The sequence below is a fragment of the Rhinolophus ferrumequinum genome, chromosome 3 (genome assembly GCF_004115265.2).
Source record: "Rhinolophus ferrumequinum isolate MPI-CBG mRhiFer1 chromosome 3, mRhiFer1_v1.p, whole genome shotgun sequence".
Lineage (NCBI taxonomy): Eukaryota > Metazoa > Chordata > Mammalia > Chiroptera > Rhinolophidae > Rhinolophus > Rhinolophus ferrumequinum.
Genome location: NC_046286.1, coordinates 99,253,941 through 99,278,837, shown reverse-complemented (window position 1 = coordinate 99,278,837; position 24,897 = coordinate 99,253,941). Strand labels below are relative to the sequence as shown.

At 39.7% G+C, this 24,897-nt stretch overlaps 2 protein-coding genes across 2 annotated transcripts in view; both read left to right on the top strand.

Moving 5' to 3' along the window:
- Window positions 1–24,147, top strand: part of TMEM242 (transmembrane protein 242) — a 28,305-nt gene extending 4,158 nt beyond the window's left edge. Inside the window, 3 exon segments of the mRNA XM_033103375.1 lie at window positions 4,061–4,198; window positions 23,138–23,153; window positions 23,156–24,147. Of these exon segments, the coding sequence (XP_032959266.1) occupies window positions 4,061–4,198; window positions 23,138–23,153; window positions 23,156–23,370 (369 nt within the window). The 3' untranslated portion in view covers window positions 23,371–24,147.
- On the top strand, window positions 16,696–18,270 carry LOC117020741 (L-lactate dehydrogenase A-like 6B). The gene is given in 3 exon segments (XM_033103374.1): window positions 16,696–17,816; window positions 17,818–17,845; window positions 17,848–18,270. Coding segments are annotated over 3 exon segments (1,143 nt in total). The 5' UTR covers window positions 16,696–16,850; the 3' UTR covers window positions 17,997–18,270.
- Window positions 24,148–24,897: the final 750 nt, after the last annotated feature.

The following is a 24,897-nucleotide window of genomic DNA, read 5'->3' as shown; positions in this document are numbered from 1 at the left end:
ACAGATTGAATACAAAATCTTGTATGAAAATCCAACTGTCTTTTATTAAGCCAGACATTTAAAGGATTAACAAAAATGTAAGAGATTGCCTCTCTTTGCACTAAATTTTGTTGTTTTATAAAACAATTATTTTTGTAAAAATATATTTATGTTAATCTATAATGAGTTTATTATGTTTAAATGAATAAAGTTCAAGAACTTCTTAGTTTTATTTTTAATGCATTAGATATTGATAAATATAATATAATCAGAAATCTTTGGGGTCCAAGTATAAATGGATCCTGAGACCACAGTTTGGGAACCACTGTTCAGGATGGTTAAATATATAAAGTTTTGCTTCCCCTCTGGGAAAACATTTAAATTAGCATTACCACTGATCCAGACTCTTGAGAGTTAAAGTGATTTGTAGAGGAGCGCAGAGGTTCTGGAGCAGTTATTGGGTTTATCCTGAGCAAGCACCACTTTAAAAGTACTACCACTTAGGCAGTGTACTGCGGGCGTTTTTCTCTTAATAATACCTAACATTTGAGTGCTTACCACGTGCCAGCTGCTGTTCTTAGGGTTAGGATTCATTTACCTCCCATCACAGCCCTGTGAGGTACTATACAGAGGGTGCCAAAAATATGTATACACATTTTAAGAAAGGAAAAAACTATTAAAATTGTAATACTCAATATATACCTATAACAAAGATGAATACAAGTCACATTTGACTTCTGCAATTACAAGAGGTGCTCAAAGTGCTTACCATCAGTGTCCAGACACTTCCGGTTACGGCGAACAACTGCTTGAACAACATTGACCAAAGTGTCCACTTGTCTACATTTTTTTGGCACCCTGTACTGTTGTCCCCATTAAACTTAGACACAGAGATTAAGAAACTTGCTCACCATGACGCTCTGTCCATCTTTGATTACGTCTGGTGACTAAATAATGCCTTTTCTTTTTTTTTTTTTTTAGCAGGTTTGTTATTTGAATAGACTTTTATCCACTAGCCTGAGAATCTAGATTTTAACCATAATACAGATTCAAATCGCAACCCAAAAGACTTTAAAGTGGTCAACTGTCAGTTGGGGACCGCCTACACTGTTATTATTTTGGATGATAATCCTTCCTTTAATGTGTTAATTTGCATTCTCTGAACTAAATCTCATGCTAGGAAACTGGGAGTTGAAGGAGAGCAATAGTAAGTGCTGAATGAACATTCATTTTTCTTCCTCCTCCTTTGAATAAACAGAAAGAGGTGCAAGCTAAGGTGGCCAAAAAATTCCACTCTTGAGTTTCTTTGGTTGATTAAAATAGATCAAGGTTTTTGAAAAAACTGTTACATATGGCACATTTGTATAACAGCAGTGTCATAAAATGATTGTGGGACTAACTGAGGCACTATGAGTGAAAATAATGTACATATTACATATCTATTTGGTTAAAACAATTAAAGCAAATATGGAATAATATATACATACACAAATAATTTACTTATCTAAATTAACATGGTGCCCCTACTTTTATAGCATGGCAAAGTTCTTCAAATAACTGAGTTATTTCAAAACCCATATCTGTGATGAGTAGATAAAAAGGGCAAGTCGTCATCTTTCTGCTATTGCTACTTCTGAGAAATTATGAAAATAAATCTTTAAAAAAAATGTATATACATTATAAAAGCACAGCCAGTATTTCTGTGATGTAAAGAATATATCAAAATGTGGTATCAGATAAGAATGCTCTGTAGAGGAAATAACTAGATCGAACATTCTTTTTAAATACCAGTTTGATTTGCATTAAACTGAAGAAAACTAAAAAGTGAACCTTGTTCTTAGGTGTGTAGTTGGCTTTCTGCCAAACTGAACAGTTTGCTCTTGATCCTTCCTGCACCTGTGAATAATAGATTGATTCTTGTCACCTGCTAGAAGATAATGGGCACTTAACGTCTTTAGGCCTCAGATGTATTGTAAAGACAGTTTTCAATTAGAAAATGATTTTTCAGTTTTATCTTGGGGATATTAAATACCATAACTACAATGTGATTTGTTAAAGTCAACTTCATGTGCACATGCCTTCGTTTTAATTTAAATTTAAAAAATAATGTGGCAGTGAGGGAAAATGTAGCTTTCATTATCTGTATGTGACTAGCATATGTGTTTATATCTAAAGATTTTTTAAACAACATGTTTCTTTGGCAAGTCAGTCTTTCCCTGCAGCCAGTCAGCCAATGTTCATTTTGAAACTTCTGAGTAGGATTTATGGAGGTCATGTGACATACAAACCAGAGGAAAAAGCTGTGACTAGATTTTTAAAAACCTAATAATAAGGACAGATCAATTTTTAATATAATTTCCACTAAAAATTCATTTTTGGAAGTATGTAGACAATGAGTAATAATAATGTATTTCATCTCAATCAATTTCTGAGGCTGATATACAAATATAGCATGTACTATTTTTAAAAAGGATGTAAAAGTTTGAGAAAATTAATATTTTATTAAGAATTGCTATGTCATTAAGAGTTATTTTTATACATAGTTATCTTTTTCACTTGATTTAGTAAAACAAATGTGGGTTTATGTATACTTTTAAAAATACATGTGTATGTATAATACATACATAATTTCTGTCCTTCCCAGGAAAATAAGGAATTTTTAATTTAAGTTTCTAAAATAAAATGTAGGCCAAAGCACTTACTTGGTTTAATAATATTTGGTTAGTCGTACTGCTATTCCGGATGAAAATTTAGGCCAATTAGAACTTAGTGCATTTATGGGAGCTCTGCGGTACCTAGGGAACAACTCTAAAATTACAGCAACAGGAGGAAATTAATTAGATCAGAGAGTATATTGTTTTTGTCATAGAAAATGTCTAAAGAAAAATTTCTTGAAAATTTGGTTGGGTCTAAGGTATATTTACAAAAAGTATAAGTCAGCAAATACTGAGTGTCTGCTAGGTCCGGGCATGTGCTAGGCACAGAAGACAGATAAACGGAGTTTCTGTGTGTTATCAGTAACATTCACAATCACAAAACACGTGTGTAAAGAAACTATTAAGAAATGTGTTGAGCACTGTCAAAAGTATTCTTAAAAAAGAAAAGGACTTAGATGGAAATGCCAGGTGGAAGATAGGATGTTATCAACTTGCTGTCTCTTACCAGATTAGCTAATTCGTTTGATGTCATTCTAATGAAAATACCAATGTATGGGCATTTTCTCCAGTTGTTTGGGAGTTGGAGAAATCTTGACAGAGTGTTCTAGGGTTTTTCTAGAAGAATTAGTGGACAAAAAGAGCAAAGAAAATTTTGAGAAAAGTAATGAGTATGATATACTTTCTGGTATTAAGAGTTTTTGTGATTCTGTAATTAAATCTGTGGTTCTGGCATAAAAAATAGATAATAAATTAGTGGTACAAAAATAGCTTAAAAATAAACCTGTCTCTATGTAATTTTCTCAAATAAGCTGGGAGGAGGAGGATAATGGATGGAGTGCTGCTGGGGCAGTGGCGAAGCTACTTGGGAAGTAAACTCCCTTTAGTTCATCAGCTCCCGTGAAAACCAAAAGAAATACCAGATGATCTAAAGAGTTACAGGTAAAAAGAAGAGAGAATTTTAAAACAAAAATACAGCTAAAGAAAAAGGGAGAAATGACTGTAACTTTAGCATAGGGGAAATTTTAATAAGCTTAAAAAGCATTAGAATGCACTTGGACCAAAAACAAAAGGAATTAAAAGTAAACCAAACTAGGGAAATAGGATCGTATATATGATCGGTATAAGGGCTAACGAACATTAATATATAAATAGAATATACAAATAAGAAAACTTTCAATGGGCAATTAACAAAAATACACAATTCAAAAGACAAGCATTTGATTCATGATAACTTGGGAAAATGTTCATTCTCACTAACAAATATAAATAGTTTTATATAAACTTCCAAAGTTTCTCTTGGGGTATTTTAGTGTGTGTTTGCTTTTTTTTTTTTTTTTTCCCCCACATTCATTTCAAAAACTCCCTAAATATTTACTCATTGTGAACTGATGCTTTGTATCCCAACCTTTCTGTCTTCATCGCAGGGAAGTGTGGCCACCGCTGCTCTCCCGGAGAGTGGGTCTTCCCTTGCCTTGCGAGCCCTGGGCTGGGGCTCCCTGTATGCGTGGTGTGGGGTTGGTGTGATCAGCTTTGCCGTCTGGAAAGCTTTAGGCGTTCACAGTGTAAGTAACTACAGTCCTGGAATTGGTATCTGGAGTGTTCGTTCTTCTTTCTGCGATATAAATCTTTCTGATTTTCAAAATGGCGGATAATTTGTTCTCTGTCTTGAGAAGTAATGACAGAGAATGTGACTCAATTCTTACTAACAACTAGGCAACTTCTAATTACTAGTAAATCATATAAATAAATATTTGAAGATGGTGAAACGTCAAATATAAATTAGTGACCAGTTCATAGCAATGTTCATGCTATATAAATTGGCACTAGCTACTTATTCAGTCAAAGTATTTAATTTGGAGCAACTTTCTATGATGTTTGACATCCATATATATCAATATCCTAAAATAGTTAAAGCATTTTAAAATTGTTATTTAAATTATTAATGTGTTTACATATTACTAGAGAAAATCCAAAAAGCTTGTGTGCATGTGTGTGTGTGTGTGTGTGTGTGTGTGTGTGTGAGATTTATTCCCCAAGCTAAAGAGCTGTGCATTCAGAATGATTGGCTTCTTTCTAAATAAACTACTGGTAGGAAGTTCTGTGGCCCAGGCTCTTTGTGACAGGTAAGAATTGATGGTGGCTCGGGATAGGTGGCAGCCGTGGAGTTGATGGAAAGAGGTTCTGGATATATTTCAAAGGTAGAGTCAACAAGCATTTGTTACCAATTGGATGCCAAAGGTGAGAGAAAAAGTGAAGTTAACGATGTTTCCAAGGCTTTTGACCTGAGCATCTGGAAAATGGATGGAGACCAGTGTGACAGGAGCAGGCGTGGGGTTTATTGTCAGAAGCTCAATCTGGGACTTGCCAGTTTGAGATATCAGTTAGGTAGCCAAGTGGAGAGTCAAGTAAGCAGTTAGCTATAGAAGGTTGGAATTCTGAGGAGAGGTGCAAGGTAAAGATATAAATTTGAGACTCATCAGCATACAGATAGCATTTAAAGCTAGGAGACCAGGTGAGCCCACTAAGGCAATGAATGTAGAGAGAAAAGAGAGCAGGCTCGAGGAAGGAGCTCTTAAGCACTCGTAAGGTTTAGAAGTTGGGGAGTGGGGAGAAAGCAAAGGAGATTTCCCTGCCGAAGAAGTAGGAAAAGCCAGGAGAATGGTAACTTGAATGCCAGGTGAAGAAAATATTTCAAGGAGGTGTATGCTGGGGCCAAGTCACATGAGATTGTCCATGAGTTAGCAATGTGGCGTCAATGATGGGTAAAGCGTGAGAGGAGGCGATCCAAGAGAATGGAGGAGAGAGACTGGAGGCAGTATGTATAAACACGCCTTGAGTTTTGCTGAAAGGAAAAGAAATGTGGTCATATCTAGATGGGGGACTTGGGATCGAGAGAGACAGACAGACAGACAGATATTAAGTAGGGAGAATTGACAGCAAGTATGCATGCTGAGGGGAGTGATTCAATAGAGGGGAGGAAGAGGAGGATTGCTGGTGCCATGGGCATTGCTACTATTACTGACATGATTGAGGTTTTCACATTTGGCTTAATCATAACTAAACATAGGCATTGTACTTTTCACTCAACATATGCTGATAGACAAACAAATATTGCTTTTCTCCTAGTCTGACTGACCTTTATTTTTAAAGAAACTGCTGGCAAATTTTCATAGACCAACAAACTTAGGTTATTTAAATTAAATTATATGCATGAGACCTTGGGCTCTATGGGCTAGACTGTACTAGTTTAGTTTCTAGAGTGTGAACTTCTTTGTTGTATAGGACTGAGAAGAGGACTGTTGTCTAAATAAAATATTCAGGGGAGAAAAATTCTTTGCTGTTTGGCCCTATTGAATATTAGGATAACTTGGGACCCTTTTAGATTGTATCTTCCTGTCTTTGACTAAAAAGAGAGACTGCAAATACACTCTCCCTACGGTGTGTCAGTTTGAGCTCCTCCTCTGAGAATGCTCAAAGAAAAACGGACCACTGATACTTTGTCAAGGGCACATGTTTTAAAAGCAGCAGTGTTTATTGATTTGATCATTCAGAAGACGTTTGTGGGGCTACCCTGAGCTAGGCAGTGTGCTAAGGCAGGGCTCTCTAGTCGACTTACTATAGAAAGCTTAGGTTTTAAGACTTTCTAAGCAAATTCTTACTACGTGACCCTGCTCTGAGGCTTGTAGAGAGTAATATGGTATATTTCAGCCCTACATTTAGAGAGTTCCTGCATTTGAGAGTTTCGATGGTAACTGAGGTTGCTCTGAATCCAGTGATGAATTTTTATCACTATTTACTGCCTGTTTCTAGGAAATGTCATCTTTCACTAACTAAGGAAACAGTCTTAGTCAGAAAATGTTGAACAGAAATGGTCCAAGTCTGTACACTCAATAAATAATCGAGATGATCATTCCAGATAAATGCAGGTAAATCAAAATCAATTCCAGCGTCAAATAATTGTGGATAGCTGCCTTCAATTACACTAAATCTTCAATATAAACGCAGTTCAAAAAAAGAAGGGTGCCATCTAATGGCTGACCAAGAACAGCTTACATTCCCTGTTCTAATTTACAGCTACATCTGCTGGCCTGAAAGAGAACATGTAGAAAATGCTTAAATCAAAGCTCTTCAGATTTTTAGAAATATTTTAGATTTATTTTTTGTTTATTCATAATTGTAGTATTTCATTTCACGTAGAATATGTATAACACATCAAATATAAATATAAATTTGTATTTTACACAATGGTATATCATTTAATCAGAGGTTCCAAAAAAGGAGAGATAGGAACCAATGCTGTCAATCGATTGAAGCAGATAAGTGGGCCCAGAATTTAAGAGAGGACCCTCCGCACGTCTGTGTAGCAGTCAGTTCAGGTTCAGGCATTGCCTCTCCAGCTCCACCCCGACCAGCCTTGGGCCGGCAAGCATGGCCTGATCGCTTAGTATGGGTTCATCAGTTACTTTAAATTATGGTATTTTATTATCTGATTATGACTGAGGCAACATTAATTTTATCACAGTAACTTAAATGAAAAGAATGAACAGTTACTGTGGGTTTATGGTCCTGGGAGACCGACACCTTCAGGCCAGAGGAGTGCACACCGTGCACTGGGATTAGATCGTTTTACCAGGGCAGACATGTGAAGTTTAGAGAATAGTTGAGGTAAATGCTCGTCAGTCAGTAAATAGGACCTTTTGTGATACCAACTGGTAATTCCCCAGTTATCAAAAGAATACCATGCCTCCTACAGTTATTTATTATATGTTACTCAAGAGCAATGGCCTGTTCACTTTGTTTACCTTTTATTATTTATAGTAGGTATTGATACTTGAAAGGATTTCTGAAGAAGTTGAGTGTATTTATGGTTAGACTATCTTATCTTTTTTTCTCCCCCTAGAAGGAAAAACATTCGGTGTATAACTAATCCTGATTTAATATGATGGAAGCTATATAGCTTCTTATGTCTGCGGACCCACATTCTGTTTTTTGAAGTGAGGTTATGTTCTCAAAGTACTGGTTAGAATTGCACATTGCTAATGTTTAATGTGGTTTGTCTATAATATATTCATGATATTTGGTGTAGTTAGAATTTACAGATCATTTCAAGTTGTTGCCCTCTTAGAAGCTACCTCAATAGTAATAAAACCATGAATGAAAACATTCTTAGTTATTGTGAAATACTTTAGGGCGGCCTGGTGGCTCAGCGGTTGGAGCACTGTGGTCCTAATGCTAAAGGCTGCCGGTTCGATTCCCACATGGGCCAGGGAGTTGCGCCCTACAACTAGACTGAGAAATAATGGCTTAAAAACCAGGTGGGGGCAAAAAAAAAAAAAATACTTTAAATTGTCCAGAGATGTATATTTAAAAATTAACTTATAAATGAAGGGAGTTTTTTGCTTTGTTTACCTTTTTACCATGGGGATAAGAGGTATTTGTCTTTATTTACATATATTGGTATTTATTTTTAAAGAAAAATATATTTTGGACCTATCTTTTTTTTAACAGATGGCTTTGTTGGTTTTTTTTTTGTAAAAATATATCTTCATTGTTTTTAGAAAAAAGAATCAGTGTAGGAAAGTGCAAAAAAGGAAACAGATCTCACTGAGTTATAATCACCCATTACAGTGAAATATCCTCAGACCTTCTTCTATAGGCACTTCACATAATCGCATATAAATGCTGTTTTACTAGGCTATTCTGGCACCTTTTTTCACTGGATAGTCATAGGAACATTTGCGCTGTAGAGTATATAAATCTCCATCACTTTTAATGGCCACATGGTACTCTATTGTGTTTTATAATTTATTTAATCATTCTCCTGCCAACAGTGTTTAGATTGTAATTTTTCACTGTTACACACCAGAGTGTACCTTCATAGGCATACATCTTTTTGTACTTGTCTTGGTCAAGAAATTTGTGCTAAGGACAGAAGATGTTATTGTTGAATCAGAGGGCATGTTAAAAATGTTTTTGATATTTGTGCTAAGTGGCCCTCCAGGAAAGTTGATGTAATTTAGAAGATGTCAACAGTGCATACAAGTTTCCTGGCACCCTTGCCATTAGTGGCTTCTATTACTCTGAAATGGTTGCCAATCTGATAGGCGGAAAATAATCTCTTTCTTCCTTTACTGCATGTCTCTGAAGGCCCTGCTGCTGTAAAGGCTTTTACGGAAATAATCTGTGATTGCAGTCGTGCGTACTCTCCAGCGCCAGTGTTGCCTCCTCATCTGCTGACATTGGTTGCTTCTTTCTGAAAAGCTTAGGCCTCTTTTCTTTAAAAAAATAAAAGTAAAAACAGATGAATAAAACATATATTAAATATTTCTCTTAAAATTGTCATTTAACTTTCCTATTCTAAGAAACATCCTATAAGAGAAGTGATATTATACCTTTCCTCTAAGATAATATTGGATGTATGCTAATAAAATTTATTTTTTCTAGCACTTTTTTGTAGCTGCTGCCAGCCATACCTTTTATGTTAATATTTAGCTCACTTCTTCATTACCTTCTGACCAATTTGAGGGCTTTTGCTAATCACAGTCAAATCTCTTTCTTTGACTTCGCTAATTTCAGGTTTTACCAGCATTGTGACGTATCTCATATTAAATACATTTATTCCTACATTGTCTTAGTCATTTCAAATGAAGCAGCATCGTAGAATGAATGCTAGTACCCCATATGTAAAATAATCTATGGAGACGCTTAGAAGTTTTTAACTTCTAAGCTATCTAAGAAGGAAATAGACTTTATGTTATATATTTTTCATTGATTAAGTTCAAAGATTACAAACAAATGTGAGTCTCCTAGCAAATTGTTGAGTGGTAGCCACTTCTGAGTGGCCTGCAGAAGTCTGAAAAGCGGTGGAAACATCTCCCTTCTGCCGCCCCCGCCCCCCAATCGAATCTCAGTAATCTCAGTGCTTCCAAAGGCCTCTGCAGGCTTCTGCCCCCAGGAAGCAGGCTTCAGTTTCTTACACTGATGACCTCGTCAGCAGACCCAGTCTTGCTTCCTCTTCCCGACAGTACTTACTGGAAGGCCCAGAGCACAGCGTCATCATGATCTTGCAGAGATAGTTCCATCTATCAAGCTCTCGAGCCTCAAAAAGCTTAAGCATTGAGGAATATTTTCCTGGAATCATTTTCAAATTAATTAGAAGTGGCACTGTGCATCAGTTAAATTCAGGTCTGAGGTGACAAGAATATCTCTGTGACCCTGACTTCCCATGAAGCTTTAATGGACCTGGCATCGGTGGTGAGAGGCACTCACGTGCGTGGGGGAGCAGTTTGGTGACAGAGAGCCCGCGTCACAGGGACTGGCTCAGTTTAAAAGGAGAGATAATGACCAATCCACTTTTTCCCTAAGCTGGGGGGTGGGAAGTCAGCTGTTTTGGCACATTGCCAAGATAGCTCTTTTAAAAACCCACCAGTTTCCTTTTATAAGTAAAATAGAGCCCAGGCATTTTATAAAGTGAGAATGTGCAAGAATTGCTAAGAAAGATAAGCTCTGCTATAAAAGGCTTCTTATTGGAGGCCTGACACAGATCAGATTAATCACCCCAAGAATGTTCCCAGACTTATTCCACTGGAGGAGAGGTGTCCTTGATTTCACTTGGGTTTTTTTGTTCTTTGCTCTTCTTTCTTTCACGAAGCCTGGAAGATTGGACTCACATGAGCAGATCTCTCCGTAAAGCATTGTTGCGTGAAGACCTGATAGTGTATGCTTTTTCCCCTGAAGCTTTGTTTGAAAAGGTATCTACTATTGGTTAGTCACTTAGGAATATCTAACACTATGAAAAAAATGTATATGTTGATACATTTATATATTATTGCAACTGATCTCTTCTGCCTGCCCCGCCTTGCCTCTCTGCAGTTCTTTCTCCACGGCACTGCAGGAGTGCGCCGGGCTTCACCTTCCCCAGGCTTCCACCTGCATCTGTACCACTCACTGCCTTTCTTCATGTCCTCATGGGTAAAACGGCCATGCTGCTACCTAAGGGCCCCCATCCTTCCTGCCCCCCACCCACGATTTATGGGCATTCAGTGTCACCCCTGGGATCTACCAAAGCACCTTGTTCCTTAATTATCTTCAACCTTCGCTGACCGTCAGTTTTTCCCTCTGCCACAGTGTGTGGAGCCATGCTCTAGTTTCTGCAGCCTCTGAAAATTCTCTCAATATTTCTCATCCTTCTCCAGCTACCAGCCCATTTGTCTGCTTCCTTTCACAGAGTTCCTGAAAGAGTTGCCCATGGTCCCTGTCTCACTTCCTCCCCTTTCTCTCCTCAGTTCAGCTTCTTTCCCAGCACTCCCTGAAACTGTTGGTGGCAGAGTCACCAGTGCCCTCCTTGTGGCCAGATCAGGTCTTGTCTTTATCCTCTGCCACTTGACCTCTCACAACGCTTGACACAACTGAGCATTCTTCCCTCAATGAACTCTTTTGGCTTCTGAGATACCTGTATCTCACTGGCCATTTTGCCTGTCTCCTTTGCTGGCTCCTCTCCTGGGAGACCTCTAAACATCAGTGTCCGGTGGCTTCCTACTTAGACTCTTCTGTTCTCCATCCCTTGGTGCGCTCATTTAAATGCCATAGTTCCTGGCATTTAAAACAGTCTATAATCTGAAGATGTCCAGATACATACATAGCTCCAGCCTGACCTTCAGATTTGCCTCACAAGTGCGTGTTGTCCGTCCTCACGTTTATCTCACAGGTCTGTCAGCGCTCCATGTCCTAACTGGACCTCTTGCTTTCCTCACCTCCTCCCCACCTTGCTCCTCCTTTAGTCTTACCCACTCCCATCCCCCAGTTGCTTACGTGAAAAACCCAGCAGACAATCATCTTAGAGTCTCGTTTCCCCTCACTGCCTCCATGTGATCCACGAGCAAGTCCTGCTTGTTAGCGTTGCTGCTAAACAAGCCTGGCTCTGTTCGTCCTTCCACCTCTGTTCATCTTTTGCCTCGTGTATTGAAATAGTTTCCTATCTAGGAAAGTGACCTCTCCTTTACTTCCTCCAGAATTTTTTCTCCACAGAGCAACCAGAAATATTTTTTAAATGTAGGTCAGATCATGTCACTCCTTTATTGAAACCTGTTCGGTGGCTCCTGTTGAAGTCGCTCAGGATGTAGCCCCACCTACCTCACAAGCGTCATCTTGAACCACCACATTCACCCCTCCCATTGCCCTTCTGTTCCTTCAACCGGCCAGGCTTCGTCCTGCTTAGGGCCTTCTGGCTTTGCCCAGGAAACTCCATCCCCAGGTCTTGGCACAGCTGGCTGTGTTGCCATCCTGGGTTTCAACCGGAATTTATTTCACCTCCTCAGAGAAGCTTCCCCAGACCATCTGGTCTAAAATAAAGTGGCCTCTTCACTCCCACCACTCAGTTCCTGTCTGACATTATCTTATTTTCTTCATGGCACTTTCGCTAAATAAGATTATATTGACCATTTTCTTGGTTTATCTGTCTTTGCAAAAAGAATGTAAATTCTGAGAGTGGAGACCTCATTTATCTTGTTCGTTGTTGTGTCCTCAGCATCATATCTGTGCCTAGCACAAAGTGGGTATTAGAGAACATCTGTTGAATGAAATCTGATCACACTGCTTCTGTCACTTCAGTGGCTCCCTCTTCCCTTGAGAATAAAGTCCAAGTTCCTTGAAATGGTTTATGAGTCCCTCTGTGATCTGGCCCTGCTTACTCACTAGCTCAGTCTTCTCAACCAGGGGCAATGTCCGGAGACGTTTTTGGTTGTCATAACTGGGGGTGTTTCCGGCGTCTAATGGATAGAGGCCAGGGATGTCACTAAACATCCTGCAATGCACGGGACAGGTCCACAAAGAAGGGTCCAGAGTGTCAGTGGTGCTTCGGCTGAGAGCCGAGCTGTGTGTCTCATGAGCTTTATATCACGCTCAGTTCTAGCCAAGCTGAAAGGCCGCGTTCTTCCTGGCCTCTGAGCCCTGGACTTGCTGATCCCCGAATACCCCTTCCTCTTCCTGTCATCCCCGCTGCTGACTCTCTTCTTTGCCAAGACAGAGTTTGGAGACAAGTTTCAGTTTTAACCTTTACATTCTGGAGTTAATCTGTTTGGGCGGTTTTGAGTTTATAAGGTAACTTATGTTTTACCTCAAATTGAAAGTAACTTCCATACACAAAGATGTTCTTTGTCAGTTTGTTGTTTTTTTTTTTTTAACATGAATAAAGCTGTTGTTACTAATCCACTGGCAGAAAATAAATGGAGTAGATTAATAAAACACCTATGCAGTTAGTCTCTAGCCATAAAGTTCAAGTTTCAAAATTGTATTTTAGATACAATTTGGGATGTTTACACACATACTAATGACTTTTAATTTGTTTTCATGTTTTGTGCCGCTTTTAAATACTTCCTTTCCCCCGTTTTGAGTAATACAAGCAGCTCATTTACATTGCACCAAAAATTACGTCTAAGATGATGCCTTTAAAGAACAAACATGAGATTTGGGTAATTTATTAGAGCTTGCCAATTCATGCCATAATGTTTGAATACCATCAATAGGAGGTTGATCGCAGTGTTGACTTTGAATTGACAGTCTACCTTTATTCTATTCAGGGGACAAAGCTTCGTGGCCCTGCTTTTGTCCTTCCTCAGCGTTCCCAGTATTGCTGACAAAGGATAATACTTTCAGGTGCTGGGATCTGTAAAGAACCCCACACAAGGATTACATAGTTATATAGATTTAGTATCTGTGAGCAATACAATTATAGCCCACTAATTTGTTTTAAAACTACAATTTGCATTTTATAACTTTCAAATCACAAAGAAGATTTTTAAATAATTGTTTATTTAATACCCTACTTGCATGCTGGTGAGTTTATAGCCAATTTTAGATCAGCTTATTAACTAACATGTTTTCATTGCCTTTTTTTTTTTTTTTGCAATTGAGGGCTTTGTGCATAATATTTTTAAAGATTTCCAAGGAAAAAAACATTTTAAATAACTTCAAAGGATAAAAATATTCTCTCTGCCATTGCATTTACTGTGTTAAAGCACTATGGATTTTTTCTTTTTTTTTTTTTGGATGTTCTAACTTGGTAAAGGTAGGTGTTGCCTTTGAGAATAGTTAAGAACTCTTTAGCTTACCCATAGCTTTATCTGAAATTTATGCATCAACCTTGCTAAGAAACCCCAGACAGACACCTACACATTTACTTACCACTTTATTTAGTGCCTTTCCATTTCTCTCTCACCTTTTAGCGCTTTAGCCTTATTTTACCCACTTCTATAGTTATTTACTTATTCTTTTCTACCACAAACATTTATTGAATCCCTATTTATGGAGCAAGCTCTGTTCTAGAGGACAGGATATGCTGGTAAATAAAACGTGATCCCTTTTGGAGTGACAAATTCCTAAGTAATTATATCAAATTACAGAATACTTTGGTGGCATAGGTTTTTTAAAATGTCAATTCTGCTTGGAGCATTTTAGAAGATTTAGGAGAAGATGGAATACAGATGGTCCCGACTGGATTGACTTAACGATTTTTCAGCTTTCTGATGGTGCCAAAGTGATTATGCATTCAGTAGGAAGTGTACTTCAAATTTTGAATTTTGATCTTTTCTCAGGCTAGAAATAGGTGGTACAATACTCTCTTGTGACGTGGGGCAGCGGCAGTGAGATGATTTTGTCCAACTGTAGGCTGATGTAAGAGTTCTGAGCACGTTTTAGGTAGGCCAGGCGAAGCTGTAATGTTCAGTAGGTTAGCTGTATTAAATGCATTTTTGACTTACGATATTTTCAACATACAATGGGTTTATCGGGATGTAACCCCATCATAAGTCCAGGAACATCTGTATTTGAACTGGACTCCTTAATAGAAAAAAGTTAGTGTTGGTGGGTGTGAGAGTCCAGGTGGGAGGAAGAGGATGACTTAATTGTAAACCATTCTTGGTCCAGAGACTTGCTGGTCATCTTTATTTCCTGCTTCATCCCTCCTAAGTGGTAAACAAAAGTATCATGGCATAATCCTGCCATCGGCTATAATGTTGTACTGCATTTTGAGTAGATAATATGAGTTAGGTTTCCATTCAAAAGAAATAATGGGCCACCCAAGATAGAAAATCATTAGGGTGGGGAGATATCTAGTTATAGTTGGCTTCCAACGTCTTTGAGTAGACCTAAATCTGCTGTGGAGGTCATGTACATCTCTTCATCTTTCTTAGTTTCTTTTTCCTTCTTATCCCAAGACATAAAAAACTGCTTTGTTAGAGGTATTTTTATTTTGGAGAGTGTTTTTTTTTCCCCTCAAAATTGATTTAGTTGTGGTTAAGGGGAAAAACTGAAGAGGCAGCTCTCATAGAAATTGTATTTCTGAAGAGGTTCAAACTCTAGAAAGAAAATTACTATAGAAAGAAGCTATCTAGCTAAGAGTCTTTATGCCCTTGAATTTCATCCGCCAGAATACTTATCTTGGAAAATGACTTGACTGGTCAAAGGAATCATTATAGGAAGGTGGGAACAGGCATCAGATTAAAATATTTCTAGTTATAACGGAAATAAAAGAAACAATAGCTATCAAAGTTGGTCTTTTAAAAGGATCCTTCTAAAATGTTGGCCACCATTAAGTAAAGATGATCGTTTTTTAAATTCCCATTTTTAATTTGGCAATGGTTAACATAGTGTGGAGAGAACTCACGTGTGGTGCTCTTACCATTTCTTGTGTCACAGAGCTTGTGACTATACCATCTAAACAGTGTGTCTGCTCATTGCTCAAGTGCCAGCAAGTCACACTAAGAAAGGATCAGTGTGGCTAATTGCCACAGTTTTCCCACCGCTCTCCAACTTCTGTGCTTATTGTTCCTCTCTTCCTTTTCAGTGGCAGGAAGAATGAGGATAGCTTTTCAAGCCCTGAATAGGAAATACTCATTTTGTCAAGTTTCAGTATTCTAAAACTGAAATCTTTTTTTGCTGACCAGAGGGAGTTTGCTGCGTGTACCAGGAGCCCCATTAGGAGAGAGCACGTTGCTCTCTTAGAAGGAGAAGAGAGCTTCGAGCAATCCTTACATGGGCAGAATTCTGTTTATAAGTGGGGAGAAAGTACCGTTGGTTTTATTTGGACTTTTATAGTTTATTGGGTTTATTAGAATATATATTTCATCAGATGGAAAGTTTTGTATGTCCTTAGAAACTTGAAAGGAAATTTGTAAGAATAACCAGAAAAACACATTGGAAGGCAAGATACACGGATGCGTTGTTGTCCTAGCTAATACAGTTGACCCTTCACCAAAACAGGTTTGAACTGTGAGGGTCAATTGGAAAAAATCTGTAAGTGGGCACGTGCAGTTCAAACCCATGTTGTTTAAGGGTCAACCATATTTATTTTACTGCTTTAATCAATTATCTTTGTGCAGGAGTTAAAATTTGCCACTTTAAGGACATTTAAGATGTATTTTCATTGTAAAGAAGGCTACATCATCAACAACTTTCTACTTGAGAAATATTTTGTAATCAGGACTCTCAATCATAAGCTTTCCTCTGTGTGAGAAAAAGTTAACAGCTTTCTCCTCGGGCTATTTTAGTTTAGTCCAAAACTAAAAATGTTTTGGACGAGTTCATAGTCGGCCCCTTACCCTTGTTGTCAAGCTCCTGTGACTTCCCAAGTTGTGGGTCAGGTTCGTGACTGGCGTAAACACAACAGAACCCTTTCCAAATAGAAGGTTCTCAAACTGGATACAACGTAGAGCAGGATCCCCTTGTGCACGTGCAAGGAAACGGTGCACAAGGCCACGGAGAGACAGTATGCCGGCAACTTCACTCTTCCTGGCAGGGTTACGGTTCAGAAAATTGAACCTTTTTTCATCTGTACTTAATGAAAGCGTTTTTTAGCATACTAAAAATACAGTAATCCCAGGGATCTGGGTGGGTCTATTATACACATTAAATATTGAAGAGAATTCATGTTTTGTAACACTTGAACTCCAGGGTTCATTTGCTAGAGAGCCCTTCCACCGCCTCAGTGCGAGCAGAGCAGATGCGACAGGGACTTCCGGGAGGACACGCGCGCTGCGCCTGTACTGCGCAGCCGCAGTAGGAGGCTGAGGGGCGCGGCCCACGGCCCACCACAGCCGTGCGCAGACGCAGCGGCAAGCCGAGCAGGTGGCCAACGGTCACTCGCTCCCTTCCTTCGCTCCTGGAAGCTTGCCTGCCGCTTTCCTCTATTCTCTTCCTCCACCTCTTGGGTGAGTGGCCATGAGCTGGGCTGTGGGAGCCCTGTGGGCCAGCCGGAGAGTAGGCGCTGCCGGAGCGCATTTCCTGTGTCTGGGGATGACACCGTTTCCCCGCCAGCCAGCCTGCATCGCACACGGGGGCGCTTGGCCCGTCATCCCCGTGTCCAAGATGGCGACTGTCAAGTGTGAGCTTATGAAGCATTTAATTTCAGAGGAGGCCGTTCATCGCAATAAGGTCTCCATTATAGGAACTGGATCGGTTGGCATGGCCTGTGCTGTCAGCATCCTACTTAAAGGCTTGAGTGATGAACTTGCCTTGGTGGATGTTGCCGAAGACGAACTGAAGGGCGAGGCAATGGATCTTCAACATGGCAGTCCTTTCGTGAAAATGCCAAATATTGTGTCTAGCAAAAATTACCGTATCACTGCAAACTCCAATCTCGTGATTATCACGGCAGGTGCACGCCAGGGAAGGGGAGAAACACGCCTTAATTTCGTCCAGGGAAATTTGGCCATCTTTAAATTCATGATTTCTACTATTACCCAGTACAGTCCTCACTGCAAGCTGATTGTTGTTTCCAATCCAGTGGATATCTTAACTTACTTAACCTGGAAGATAAGTAAATTTCCCCAAAGCCGTGTTATTGGAAGTGGTTGTAATCCGGACACTGCCCGTTTTCGTTTCTTGATTGGGCAAAGGCTTGGTATCCACCCTGAAAGCTGCCATGGGTGGATCCTTGGAGAGCATGGAGACTCAAGTGTTCCTGTGTGGAGTGGAGTGAATATCGCTGGTGTCCCTCTGAAGGCTGTGAACTCACACATAGGAACTGATAAAGATCCTGAGCAGTGGAAAAATGTCCACAAAGATGTGATTGCCAGCGCCTATGAGATTATTAAAATGAAAGGTTATACTTCTTGGGCCATTGGCCTATCCGTAGCTGATTTAACAGAAAGTATTTTGAAGAATCTTAGGAGAGTGCATCCAGTTTTCCACCATAATTAAGGGTCTCTATGGAATAATGAAGAAGTGTCCCTCAGTGTTCCCTGTGTCCTGGGAGAGAATGGTATTACAGACCTTATAAAGGTAAAGCTGACCCCTGAAGAAGAGGCTCATCTGAAGAAGAGTGCAGAAACACTTTGGGAGATTCAGAAGGACCTCAAGTTTTAAAGTTGTTAAATCTACCATTCCGAAGTTATTGAAGAAGAGATAGTAGTTAATGGGGTTATAGATGTTAAATTTTTTAATAAACTTAGATTCCTAAAAGTTGGATATAGGAAAGGGGATAGAGTGACTCCCGTTTGTTTAGCCCCCCAGCTCTTTTATTTAGTATCCAGAGTTTTTTAATAATCCTAAGTGACCTCATCGAAGGTGTTCTCATACCATTGAGGTACCAGTTCTTGCCTTGAATATATAAGTGTAGTTGCCATTTGGTCCAAAAGAATGTAGGGTGTAGGTGTTTGTTGTGTTAACAGAAATTCTGATTCTTTTCATTAATACATGTTAATACTTTCGTTCTGGATGGTTTATGTACTATTTCATTTATATACAATTTTTAAAAAGTAACTTCTCTACAATGTAAAAATAAATGTACACACAGAAGTACAGAGCCATCGATTACTTTCATTCTCCTGTGACAACCTATCAGCAGGGCCTTTAAAAAATCATGAAATGGTAGCTGCAAGTAGGTCCTGTGTATACGTATGGGGGGTGTGTATGTGTGTGTGTGTGCACGCATGTGTGCACGCACCTTCATCCAGTGAAGCAGGATCATTAGGTTAAAATACAAAAATTATAGTGATCAGGTTGGTAGCTGTTATGAAGTCTTTAATGCAGTAAAATACAAAGCTTTTAGGAAGAGGCTTGACAGAGGTGGTACAGTTACTGTCATTTATTTGGCAGAGAAAAACATCCCCAAATTCTGCAGTTACTGAAAATAAAGCCTGACTGAAATCATTTTAGAAGTGCCTCTGAGAACCTGACCTGTTAGCACTTTAAATCAAGAAGCATGTTATAAATTGTTCTTCCTGGGCTGAGTCTTAGCAGCAGAGAGGGCCCTGGCCCTAACACGCTCCGGGGTCGTCGCTGCTGCGCAGTTTACCTTACTTACATTAACAGAAAGCTCTGGCTTTTGAATTGTGCCCTGTTGTTAAAATTGGCCATTTAATGAGTACTTCAGGGATTGTATTTCTCAGCAAGTTACACATTCACTTTATTCCTAAATCAATTGACTTGACTACAGATTCTAGACTTCATCATGTGATACGTGTAGTGAGGGTTTAGGAGAAAGTGAAGATGCTTGTCCGACCTTTACCTAATGGTAGTACTAATAACTTAGAAAACAAGTTGAGATTATTGTATTCATGTTAGCTTTCCTAATGCAATTGAATATTAATGGTATGTTCAAACGTACCTCAGGATCCATGTGGATATCAGCAGGCCTAATCAGAAGTGAAAGAGACCAGCAGCTGCTGTCTAAACTAAGCCAGTCCTGCTTAATTTAACCAAGTAGACATAGGACAGTGATCTGCCCCCAAAAATGACCCTTTACCATGCTGTTCACAGTTCCTATACTATTTCATTGAAAACATCTAGGAACGTACTGATTCCCCCGGAAGCAGTGTCATATAATGGGACTAACTAATGTGCTGAGTGTCCTGAAAGTGGGACGGATGGTGGGTCATTTGTTCCAGAGCTTTTTAAGCTCTTCTGCACAGAGTTCCTCTTCTCCTTTGTCCAGCCTTTGAATTTTTATTCAACCATGTTTCAGCCAAATTTAATGTCCCATTGAAGGGCAGCAGAGCATGCCTTATGTCTATTTTCTAATTCTTCACCATTAATGTCCATCAGAATAGGTAGGGTTATGCTGGAGTAGAAAACAATCTCCAAATGTGTGGCTTAAAATAACAAAAGTTTATTTCTATCTTATGTAAAATCGTGAAAAATGGGTTTACACGACCCTAGGGAAGCTGTCCCCCACAAGTTGGCTCCGTACCTCAGCTTGCTTTGCTCTCAAGGCACTGCCATGGCAACACGGGTTTCCATGATTACTGTGGAAAGGGAAGAGACGCCTGCAGAAGCAAATACCTACACTTAGATGCTTCACCCAGGAAGTGACACACATTTCTTTTACTCACACATTAGCCAGTCACGTGGTTACCTAACTTCAAAAGGGTGGGAAAATATAACCCGCCCCGTATCCACAAATGGATGAGTACTGGCTTTTGGTGAAACATTGGTAATAATCTGCCATACCATTCAAAATAAAATGGTCACCATTGCCAGAGGTATATGTTTCCAAAGTTCATTTTTAGTGAAAGCTGATAGTAGAGGTTATGGAGGTGCCATGGTCTTTCCAGGTCCCAGAATCAGAGTGATTTACGGGAAGAGCCCTGGACATTAGTCAGGCAGCTGTACTGATTATAAACCATGTCACCCTGGATGGGTTAACCTCTCTCTCTCACCTCTGGTTCTCATATGGAAAGTGGTGGTCCTCATTGCTGCCACATAGAATTGTGAGACTAAGTGATAGCCTAGTGCTTGGTACAGTGCCTGGCATGGAGGAAATCCCAAATGGCAGACATTATTCCTGTTCGGGTAACATTTATAACCTTTTTCTGTTTTATGAAAAGCTGAATTCCCAGGTTCCTCAAAATTATCATTGGCGCTGCAATTATTCACATGTGCAAAGGCTCTCTTATTAGTTGGTCCTAAGGCTTTCAGCATTCTGACCCCAGCACTGTGGCTGGCAGCAGTCCTGCACCCCCAAATGAGGAAATTGAAACTAAATGAGCTAGTCAATGGCAAAGACACTTCAAAACTCGGAGCTTTTAATTCCAATAACTGCTTATTTATTAGAATCAATGATGTAAGGATTTATGAAATTAATTAAATTGGGGACACACCCTGAAGCCTTAAGTAATCTTTCAGCACACCATATATTATAACAAAAGTTTCCACACTGTTTTTCCCTGCCAAGACATGCATAATAAATATGTATATCCTGTGTTTTACTCCTGATGTACTGGCTATATGGCCCTTCAAGAAGCTATTGAAATGTGAATGAGAGTGACACTCAGAAATATAATCTTGAATCTGTTCTAATATCTAAAAAGTCAATTGTATCTAGTCTTCAGAATGTCCATATTAGTGACAAAATACTTGTAATACATGTCTGAATTGTCATGACACTCCATTGGACAACTGCTGCCTTAGACAGTGGTACTTCTGGTAATATTACAGCCCAGCCCTTTCGGACACAAACACTGGGACTTGAGGATGCCGTCCTGGGAGCAGCGGGCTCCAGGCCTAGGGAGACCCATTCGTGTCGTCTTTGCGGAGCGCAGCCCCTGGAGTTGTGCAGTGCACAGCGGCCCTACTTAGAAGGGCAGCCCTGTGATCCATAGGCACAGAAAATTCTCCCTGGTCAGAGGGAAGAGGGATGAGGAAGATACAGGGAAGAGGTCCCAGAGTTGGGGAAATGCTTCAGAGTAAAACTGAGTTGTTGGATGGAGATTCTCGTTCCCAGCATGCCCCATCTTCACCAAACTTTTGGGCTACAGGGTAGGGGGGTGGCGCTGTGCTAATAGCTGTGATTGTCATCGTGGAATTCAGTCCATTTATAACCAAGTTTGCTTAAATGTACTCCAATCCTAGGTCTGTCTTCAAGCACACTTTTAAGCAAGGGAATGGTCTGTTGGCCTGTGATAAGAGTCTCACTGATAAGACCAACACCTCTGAACTGCATATTAGAAACTGATATGGGTGAAAAAAACTGAAGGTTTTGATTTACTATGCATGTAATATAAATGATAGAAGCTTTAAAACCTTCTATGGAGTCTCATTGTTTAAAGCAGCTCGAGGCCCTGTTTATAACTTAAGTGTAGACTCTGGGTTTCCATTTCCACCGCTGCAAAATCAAACAAGAGGGCTAAGTGGTGTTCTTTATCCCCCTTGCCTCCCTTCCTTTACCTCGCTCTGAAGCCTATCTATTCCTAGTTGGTTATTTTTGAGATATGATTCCTTCTAGTGGTTCAGTTACTCACTTAGGACCCTGGGAACACATGAATAACACAGTACTTTGGAAATGAGAGGGAAGAAGAAAGCCAACACTAAAAAATGGGAACAGAACCATGCTGAAGTGGAGCAGGCCACGCTTCACCCTTCTACCCCGGCCTCATCTGAGTTCCCCTACTTCACCCTTCTCAGCAAGCCGACCACGTTCCATATCATAGAGGTGGAATGATAAGTGATTGTTCATTTCCTGGCTCTCCAACACTCCATTTGGAAACTCTGTCAGTAGCTCAGTTGTAACATGTTCCAACCAGAAAAGTGAAGCGGAGAAAGAGCCAGGCAGCACATTGCAAGCCCTAGCCAGGGATACATGTGTGTTTTGTTTTTGTTTTTAATTTTAAAATTAGTTTCAGGTGTACAAAGCAACATAATAGTTAGACCATCTAAACCCCTCATAAAGTGATGACCCCACCCCCCCAAACTACTACCCAAACTACATTCAATATTATTCTACTTCTGCTCTTCAGGTGTACAGTGCATTGGACACAGTCTATGAAGTGATCCTCCTGATAAGTCCCAGTGCCCATCTGGCACCTTACGTGATCTTTACAACATTGTTAATTATAGTGTAAAAGCTATCCACCTCCCATAAGCTAGTGTTCCCCTCCCTGAGGACGGTCTGTCTCTCCATGAGTCAGGTGCTTCAGGCTGATCCTGTGTATTAAGGTTTTCCATCCCCTGCTCCAACTCTTGGATTCCAAATCTCCTGGTAAAATCTCTATCTAGATTTTTCAACACTGTCTGGCACATAAAACATTCTACTTTATCTGCCATTCATTGATTTGTTCTTTTATTAACCCCCTACTATGTGTCTTCTCGCCACTTCCTTCCCTCTGGCTCTAAAATCTAACTCTTGAATAGCCTGAGTATATTCATGTATTCAGGTAGACAGAAATCTTGATCTCAGCTGCGTCTTTATATGTGAAAGCCAACAATACACAGCGTGCTTCTGGTAGGGGATAAATATCATGGAGGGTTGACAGTTCAGTCTGTTGCTTTCCAGTGCAGAGTGGAGTTTTATGTTGTTTAAGACCCAGTAGATTTATATGTGGAAGAAGAAAAGAGGTGTATGTCATTTTCTTTCAAGGTACCTGGGATACAGTTTCTTACCTTTTATTGGTCTTTCTTTGCTCTGTACCCACAAGCAATGAAGTATCATCAGTCAGCAACAGTGTCGTTTGGCTGTTTCCCCCTTCTTTTAACATTGATGATGGATTTTTTTTTCCTCTATCTTTTAGATGAAAGACTTTCGAAGTAAATGCAATCGATATTTCCAGCAATTCCCAAGAAGTCTGAACCTGCTGTTGAGTGGGAGGAAGCATTGAAATCCAATGAGATGAGCATGGTGGATGAATTCCAAAAGGATTGTTCCAGAAAGGGTGGGCTTTGGAGACGCCAGACAGCAAAGGGACGTATTGATTTCTCCTCAGGAAGATGTGCAGATTGTTCTCTGAACCCACAGGATGGATGACAGTGTCCGCACTGGAAGCCAGTAGTATTTCTATGTGCTTTACTTTAAAATGCATGTAGGCACGTGTGTGCGTGCGTGTGTGTGTGCCGTCTTTGGGAAGGGTCAAGTTTTCCCAAGTTAGGAAGACTATTTCAAGATAATTATATAGATAACTTCTCTATGTGGAGGAGATCCCGGGGAAATACTTCTGTTTATGATTAAAACCAAGTTTTATACCTGAAAAAATATATAATAACCTACCATGGAAAATCTTTATAAACAGACTGCTAACAGCAGCAGTACCTCAGTGTGTCTAATTAAATGAATTTCAGAAGACTTTCTTGTCAGTGTGTGACCGTCAGAGCCCGAGAGACTTGCTCCTATGAGGCTGATGGGCCAATCCTGTACATCAGACAGTGGACGCGGCTCTGCGGTGTTTGCTTCCCACGTGGTACTTACCTGCCAGATAACCTCGCCTGCAGGTCCTGCGAATGCTTAGACAAGAAGCCAGGAACAGATTATGATAACTTGAAAAGATATAGTTATGCTACATTAAGAATTCATGGGTATAAAATGCTTCTGGGTCCCTACACAGTGACTGACAGTTTATAGTTTTGTCTCAGTTGTCAATGTGCAGATAGCCCTGTTGTCATCTATTTTTTAACCAGAAAGTTACTTGAGTACCACCGTGTTTCCCCGAAAATAAGAGCGGGTCTTATATTAATTTTTGCTCCAAAGACGCATTAGGGCTTATGTTCAGGGAAGTCATCCTGAAAATCATGCTAGGGCTTATTTTCCGGTTAGGTCTTATTTTCGGGGAAACACTGTAGTCTCAACATTAAGTATTTAGTACCACTTTGCTGATGAAACTGCTACTGGTAAATCCTTATATAATACCCAAAGCTATCCTGTTTCTTCATGAGCTCTTACAGAAAACAGAATAATGTCTACATGCAGTTATTTCTACTGAGACTTAAAATTTGTAAAAGAAAAACACCTTAACATGTTAATATGTTCAGAAAAATAACCTCTCAGTGAATATCAGTTGTGCCATTTCTTTGTAATTGCTTGGGCCCTAATTAGCAATCAGGTTTAATAAAGTTTGTTTGAAATTAATCTATTATAATGAAACCTTTTAGTTCTAAGGAAATTTTTAAATGAAATGTCAAGTGCATAACGTTAACATTTTTCTCTAGACCACATTACCCTGTTAAAACTGTTGTATTGTTAATTAATTCAATAGGTATAACCAACGTCTGGAATTCACATGTAACCTGGTAAAAATCCAAGAGTAAATGGTAAGGCTTGTGAAGTTTATCAGGGATGTGGAGCAGCAAAACTCTTCACCCATCTTTTGATTTTTAACTAAATCTCTGCTAAGAGAAGATTTCTAGCAGTTGCTTCAAAACCTCCTTGGGAGCTTCACAGGTGAAATCTGAACCAGCCCCCTTACTAGGAGGGCAGGGAGAGACCAAAGAAAGAGGGAGGCAGGCCGCTCCAGATCGGTAGGCGGCAGGTTCAGTGATCAAAGGGACTTAATTACGAGGC